Source organism: Pistacia vera, unplaced genomic scaffold (genome assembly GCF_008641045.1).
Source record: "Pistacia vera cultivar Batoury unplaced genomic scaffold, PisVer_v2 Contig190, whole genome shotgun sequence".
Taxonomy (NCBI): domain Eukaryota; kingdom Viridiplantae; phylum Streptophyta; class Magnoliopsida; order Sapindales; family Anacardiaceae; genus Pistacia; species Pistacia vera.
The window spans coordinates 2341749-2349951 of NW_022195991.1; the positions used below are offsets into that span (position 1 = coordinate 2341749).

Sequence of the window (8203 nt, forward strand, 5' to 3'; positions counted from 1 at the left end):
AGCCTTCTAATGGGATGTGGTACTTGAGTGAGAAAGGAAAACTTCGTGGGTAGTTTGATATAACTATTATCGCTCATCATGGTGATTTAGTGCTGCCCTCGCTTTTACAAATGAATTTAGTTTAATGTTATTGTATTTCTGTTTTGTGTTAAGAATATGTTCTTTTTTTTATTTGTTATATTGACTTAAATGTTACAATTTGCTTCATTTTGGGAAAAAAAAAATCATATCTTGAATCTGTAAGATTTTGGTGTTATTCAAGAGTTGAAGATTTCTGTATAAATTTTAGTAATTAAGAGTAGGTATCTGGATCTGGAAGACCAGGTGGTGCAAGTACCCTTTTTGTTTCATTACTTAATTATACAACTTCTAATCTTCTTTGCGTGTGTGTGTGTTTACTTTTTGGCTTTTTCTGATAGCAATAATTCCTCCATGTACTGATAGGAAAATGTGCGAACTGCTTGCTTGGTTCATCAGGCATACCTCTCAGTGCTTGACAAGTGAAGGTAATCCATGAAATATTAAGTTGTTTACTGTAATCTAGACTATGCTTTATATTTAGTCCTTTAGGTCCAGCCTAAAATGTTTTTGTTCATGCTTCCATCATCCTTGTTTGTAGAGGCTGAAACTGAATTCCATATGGGTTCTCCTCGCAGCCTTTGAGGACCCCCTTCCAATAGGTGGGGAGTTCACAAGGAGCCCTTGTTAAAGGAGTTAATTCTCTCAATGAAACTTTTGGGTTCTTGAGCTAATGGTCCTCAATGTTGGACCTTTTTCAGGACTGCAGCTTTTGGAAAGCAAAACAAGGTTCCAGAGTTTACTTACATGTTTACACATGGTTATGTGCAATTATCACACAGTATTTGCTGATTGGTTTAACCCATAGTTGAATTCAATATATGTGAATACTGAAGCTCCATGTTTTCTCTCACGCATTGGAATAATGGCATTAGATTGAAAACTAGGAGAGGATTTTCCTTGGATGACTCCAAACTATTTAAATAAGACAATGAATTCAATTTTATGTGCACATTCATTTAAATTTGATGCCAATGTAATATGATGTTGCAGTTTAAGGACATCCTTTTGGTGTAATAAAGATGACTTTAGTTACGATTGCAATAAGGTTTTCTGCAAAGATATTGAAATTGTTCTAATCATGTTATTAGGAAAACATCCCGACTGCCACAGCAGAGAAGGTGAAGACAGATATGCTTGAAGGTGTTGAAGCTGCACTCGGACTACAAAAGTGTTCGCTTCAGAAGCCCTTTTACACTCGAGTCAATTATGGTAAAACACTGTCTCTTTTTGACATGCCTTTAATAAGTGCATTAGTATGTTCAATTTCTGATCTTTAGCAACTCTTAAAAGGCTCAAGACACATTTGAGCACAAAGGTCTCATAGGGCCTAGATGTTAATACTTCCTCCAATGATGTAGAATGGAAACAAAGAGCATGGTGTTTCTATTATTCACTATGGGGATATTGAAAAGTTAAGGAGCTCTACATGTGGGCTAGAATTTACCGGAATTTCCATTTGGATTCTTAAAAAGTTTGAGATATATCGCTTAGGCTTTTTATTTATTATAGGAAAAATGAATAAATATGGTTATTAAATGTTAGACATAGATCTATCCTTGGATCGTGTAGACACAAGATGTAAACCTAGAAAATGATACTTATTGGACTCTGTTTCATCACAACATGCGGCTTTTTCATCAACTTGCTCTTCACCAAATATGCTGTGGTTTAACTAAACATACACTTTTTCCTTTTAAGTGCTTTTTTTTCTTTGAATAGTTTATGCTTTCTATTCTGCAATCATTTGATTGATTTCTCTACTTTGAGCTGTGTAGGGGTGCAGCCCTTTTGACTAACACTCCAGGTATCCCATGTATCTTTGACCCTCATGGAAGGGCTGGTTTCTGCGGTGATTGGTTTCTGGGTTCAAGTTTAGAGTATGCAGCCTTAAGTGGCATGGCTCTTGCCGATAATGTAAGCTCAAATATAATTCTCTTTTTGTCTTCTTGAGGTCTTCTTTGTGCATAGATATGTATTTTGTTATTCATTTATAAATCTATAATTCAACTCTTTTTATATAGGATGTACATATGGAGACTTATATGGTAAATCTATGATGCTGGCTTTAATCATGTTTGAAATATAAACATGGAATCTTGATTGCTTGTGTATAAAATAATTTACTGGGGTTTTCAATTCAGATCGTAGATTATTTACAAAGTGGCAGAGTTTGTCCTGAGGAGTTTGCTGTTGGTTTACACAATGAGTTTCGGCCCCTTGAAGGATATGATATCGGACAATTCCCAGGTTTGGAGTCAATGGAAAAGTAGAAGTTTCAAACATATCAACCTACCATTTTTGACAACAAAGTATGAAAATTTCTAGATTTCTGCTAGGTATACTCTGTATATCCACTGCTTGCTCTTTCTTTCATATGCTTGCATGATTTCCATGGTTGTTCTCTTTGTTTGTTTGCTAGGGTTATTAGGTGGAAGAATTTTTGTGCAAGGGTAGTTCTTGGAATTGTCTGTAAGCAAGATAATGTTCTTCATTCTGCAACATCATCAATTATGTAACCAAATGACAAATGCAGTTTAAGGGGATTGTTGGGCAGCTAAGCTTCACGGTCGGCTATCATTCTCAGCAACAGGTGACAAGAGAAATTTTTGTCAAAAAGAAAAATTCTAACATCTGAACCCCTGCAGGTTCCCCTGTAATGTTGAATACCAAGCCAATAAGCAGATGCATGCAAATTTAAGGTGTTCTTTCCCGGCACAAAGTTTAAGAGAAAACTCTGTCTTATGCAGCAGCATTGGATGGACAATGTAAGTTTTGTTGCTTCCATTAATGGAACTTATTACTGGTCTATTAACATCTTCAAACTTCTTATCTAATCAGGTTTATTAGGTGGAGCTTCGTCCACTAGAAGCACATATGAAACCATATGAAATTGTCAAAACTTAAAAAAGTTATAAAACATTCTCAGGTTATATTTACAAACAACTGTCACAGACATTCTTGAATCTTGAAATCATCACATCCCACTTCCCCTTTTCATTTTTTAAATTCCTTTTCCGAACACATGTTGGAAATATTTGAAATTTATGGGTACATTTGAATTTTATTTTGTCGATTTCACACATGTAATAGAGCTAAAAAGCACTTTTCTTCAAGATAAATTTCATATTTTCATGGTGTAAAATAGATATAGAAACATGATGATCTAGCATTTAAGATACAATGACTTGTTTATAGAGATAAATTCTTAAATATAAAACCTTAAAACTGCTGTAGAACAATTTTTTTTTTTTTTTGTAATATATTACAGAACATAATATTCTTTACTCTTCCGGAAATTTTTACATGTAGTTAATGTGAGAGTCCTACTACTTATACAAAATCATCTAACAAAAATTTATATACAAAGGGATGTGTCAGAAAATAAATGAAAGTGTGAATAAATAGTCAAAACTCATTATATTCACTCTTCTATTCATATTTTACCACATTACTTTGTATACCTATCTTTGTATATGTAGTATTATTGCTAATGTAATGTTAACACATCATTAGAGATCCCAACTTTATATAAGTAGCATTACTCTTCTTCATAGTTCATACATACAAAAGTGTTCTTTCTCTTAATTGCAGAATGCACAGTCTTCAATGGCATGCTAATTAATGACCTTATAAATACAAATTAGAAGAAAGAGAGAAAGGAAGAGTTAGAGCGAGAACAAGAAGAGAGAGATGTAGAGATCACAAACATGAAAAGATATAGGGTGTTAGGTTATTGGGTTCTTTTAGTTTTGGTTGGTGTAATTTGGACAAAGGGAGTGATGAAAGAGGGAGAAAAGAGGGCGATGAAAGGGCTGATGCTAATCTTGAGGGGCTTGTCAACTGTAGACAAGAATGTGAAACTTTTCTTCATTGCTTAGGCTCAACAGACTGTGGCTTAGCATGTACTGTTTCATGTAGTCCTACCTATTTCCCCCAACTCTGTAATCTTAAATCTTAATAGTACTTTTCTAACTCTTCTTTATCTAGTAGTATCATGTAATTCTCGTAGTGTAATGGTACATTTACAAAGTTGAGATTGATACTAATTTTATATTAAAACTTTTTTAGTGTTGCCAAATTAACTATCACAAATAGATTCGTACTGGACTTTCTGTTTCTTATGCCTCTTTTTCATTTTTTGTACATGTTTGGATTTAATTCTAGTGTTTATCATGACAAGGTTTGCTTCTGATTTTGTTTTTTGTTTTGTAAAACAGATTAGTGATTGCTTCAATAATTACAAAAACAGGAGTGAAGAATTACGTAAGCGGCTGGGGAGACCATCCATGAAAAGGGTTTATGTAAATGTGATCACATCGGCATTGCGGAGAATAAAAATTAAGGGCAACCATTTAAACGGTCGGTTGTTGATTTGAGTTCTAATTTAAGTTGTAATGCTATATTTTAGGATGTTTTAGCATTTGTTAGCTTCACTTAAAGGGTATTAAATGTGTTTTTGAATTTATTTTTTTTTGAAAAACATTCTTGAAAAAAAAAATGTTTCTGTAGAGTAACTTGAATCAGTGTTTTGAACCCTCACCTGGCTTGAGCGGTTCAACCGCCTTCACTAGGTCGAGTTACCAATTTCACTGTTCATGGCAAACCCTAGAAATTAAGACAATGATCGACGAACAATTAGTGGTTGGGATGTTGGGGCTTTTGAAGAAGAAGGGTCGGTGAGTGGAAAGGTGACGACAGATGTGATTTTCGGTAAGTAAAATGACCGAAAATTGCAAAAATAAATTGGTGGCAACAACCTGATTAGTGAGGCAAACTAGGGTGGGGTGAGATGGGTTTTGGTCAAGAAGCTAAGGGCAGACTTTTCGTGGTGATGGGGTGTGTTTTTGACACCAGAATATGCCCTATTTGGCTTCGGTTGTCAACACTGACAATATAATTTGGGGTATTTTTGCAAGATTTCAAACCTGTAAAAACTTATAATAATTTTCAAGGGTATATTTGCTGAATTTTAAATCTTTTTATATGCTGACGTCATCGATTTGACCTGCTGGTCAAACTGGTTCAACCGGTCAACCCGAACCTAGCCACTTTGCTGGGTCTCACCCCAAGCTCGGTTTTAAAACCTTGACTTGAATATGCTTTATATCTATAATATAAGAATAAACCAAATAAGCGTTCTACTCTAATAGGCGTTGCTTCTATAAGCTCTATTTGAAGAAGCTGTATCTGACCAACTCAAATGATATTATTAAAAATAAAAAATAAAGAAGAAGAAGAAGAAGAAAGAAGAAAGAAGAAACTATATAAAACATGCATTATAAAACTGAAATTCACTCAAAAAAACCTATGGAGTTAAAACAAAAAACTTGCAAACAAGAGCAACATAATTAAGCTTTTACAGCCAACCCCTAACATATATAAGAGCCTTTTAGCCTTGTTTCTTCTGTGGCTCCACTTGCAGAGACACAGAAAGCCAAAAAGCAAATAGAGAAGTACTAGTAATTAGCTCCAGCATTTGTAGTCACAACTTGAACTACAAATTATATACACCAGAAATTCACAATTACAGATTAACTAATTTTGGTTGGTTTGGATAGTTGTAAGCTGGCGATGTTGGCGGTACAGCTTCATGTATGGGCGGATTGCGATGACTGTAACCTGGAATGGCTGTGCTCGCCTTCATAGGTTACAATTAGCATCGAAGGGTCATCAGGGCATCTCTCGACATGCTTCCTTGCTGGGCACCCTCTCATACTGCTACATTTGTAGTATCCCCTGCATTTTAAAAGCTTATTAGTAAGTTATGTGCTAAAATTTCATATTACAAGTATCACATACATTAATTAATACACAAATAGACAACATATATGAGTCAATAAGACAGTAGTGATGTTACACTTCTTATAATTTATTAGAAGATGAATAAGAATGAGTATCCTCTAGTGCTTGACTTGTTCATAGTTCAATCTAAAGAAGCAGGGCTCAATCTGGGCCTCAGTTGAGCCTATACTGGCATGATTTACTTTGTCCAAGGCTCAGTACACTCTTGAACACAAAGCACAACATGGGCCTGAACATCCCAGAGTGGAAAAAAATTGTTTGTTATCTTGTGTGTGTTTTTCGGTTTTTCATTTGGGTCAATATGTCAAAATTGGTGGCAATATTGTTACTAGTAGATGTTATCCATTCTTATTAAGTTTAAGATTCATTAAATATAGCATTCTATGTTTACTCTAATGTCTCATCCTACCTACCCTTCTCCTTTAGGGACTTGAAATGCAAGACTTGTTATGGGAATCTAGACATGATCTAAAACCACTTGCTATAAATTGGACGCTTGTCATCAATTGAAAAAAAAAAAAAAAAAACACTATTTCTAATTCTTTCATATATTGGACACTGACACTAAATAGTTAATTTGGACTTGTAAAGTTTCTTCAGCCTACGGAATCCTGATTTGGACAAGTAAACAAAAACATAAGCCAAAAGAAGATCTTCTCTACCTAGGATGTGGAGATCCCTTAATAGGTTTCTGTCCATATTTCCTCCATGAATACTCATCAGGAGGAATATCTGCAACCTTGTTACTGATGGCAGGCACCTTGATTGACCTCTTTATCCTGTGTTTCCTGTAAAAACACACAAAACAAGTTAATAGTCTCAACTCAAACACAACAAACAACACTGAAATTACAGCACAAATAAGGAAAAAAAAAAAAAAAAAAAATTAAAATCTAACCTCCTCTTTGAGCAATGACATTTACCAACAGTACTACATTTCATACTCCCATCTTCTCCCCTAACAGAACACCTAGTCCTTTTGGACTGTTGAGAGATCTGACTTGAATGCTGTGGCACACCAATCAATTGAAAAGAATTCCCATCAAAGTTAGCCACACTTCCATCCAAGCTCAAAGATGATATTAGTGACTTTGTTGAGGACATGGTCGGTGTGCAACTAGAGCCATCAAATTTGAGGTTCATGCCACTGTTTGTACTCCTGCTAGAGTACATCATATTCATATCGGCTTGATATTTCTGCTGTTGCTGTTGAAACCTCAACCTTTGCATCTGTTGCTGATGATGCATAAACTGAAAGTGTGGTGATGGTATTGGTTGGAGACGGAACTTTGGAGATGAGTTTTGCGGCAACTGCATAGGATCAGCTGGGATTATTTGGAGAGGTTTTGGTGAATAAACTGGTGTGTAATTAGGACTGTCTAAGAAAATATTTTGAGGCAAAGACGATGAAAGTTTCTTCCTCGACTTTCTGACTCTTCCATGACCAAAACTTGAGCTTAAAAGAGACACAACTCTTTTAAATCTAAACACAGCTTCATCAGTTTCACCTGCCAAGTTCCTGTACTGAACTTGATGATGATCTTTTTGTTTAGACAACAAACCAAGAACTCTGTAGCAGCTCTCAACAGCTGCCTTGTTTGCTTCTTCAACCTCCTCCATGTTCAACAAACACTAAAAATCAAACCCCAAGGAAAACCATCATAAAAACAAACACTTTAAGACCAAGATGAGACAAACATGAAAAAGAGAGCCAAAACTATCTTCATTAAAGAAACTAACCCAAACCCATTTTGCAAACAAGAAAAACTGAGATGGGAATTCAAAATCTTTTCAAACAAAAGCTGAATGTGATGATGATATCATATTGAAATCATCAAAAGTAAAAGACAAGTACCCAAATGAAAATTAACCAATTTTTTTCTCTTGTTATGGGAAAATCATTCTAAGTAAAGTGAAGAGGAAAAATAACATATGACAAGAAGACAAAAATTAAGAAAAGCTTAGTGAAGTTAGAGCTGAGGAATCCCAAATAAATTATCCCATAGTTTGAATAAAAAGATGTGAAAGAAAACTTTGATCACTTTATGGAACTTGTTGAAATGACACAAAGAAAACAAACAGTCTCTTTTAATTAAAATTTCACTTGTTCAAAACTCAAAAAATTAAAAAATAAAAATAAAAATCAAAGAGAAAAGAGAGATAAATAGAGAAAGCGAAAGAGTGCTCTGTCCAATGCAAACAGACAACAGAGACCAGAAAGAAACTGAAGTCTCTGCTCAAGATCCTCATGCGGGTCTCACACCAAAGCACTCGATATTTTTTCTTCTTTTTGTTTAAAAAAAATTATCCTATTTTAAAA

The 8203-nt window shown here is 34.7% G+C and overlaps 1 protein-coding gene and 1 pseudogene across 1 annotated transcript; one reads left to right on the top strand and one right to left on the bottom strand.

The window, feature by feature from the left end:
* The first annotated feature begins 582 nt into the window (after positions 1-582).
* On the top strand, positions 583-4613 carry LOC116127356 (annotated as a pseudogene).
* Positions 4614-5368: 755 nt separating this feature from the next.
* Positions 5369-7995, bottom strand: LOC116127372 (probable WRKY transcription factor 74). Its single transcript, XM_031413019.1, has 3 exons — positions 6782-7995; positions 6546-6671; positions 5369-5817 (listed from the first exon to the last, which is right to left on the bottom strand). The coding sequence occupies exons 1-3, from the start codon at positions 7501-7503 to the stop codon at positions 5670-5672; spliced, it is 996 nt and encodes a 331-aa protein (XP_031268879.1). The 5' UTR covers positions 7504-7995; the 3' UTR covers positions 5369-5669.
* Positions 7996-8203: the final 208 nt, after the last annotated feature.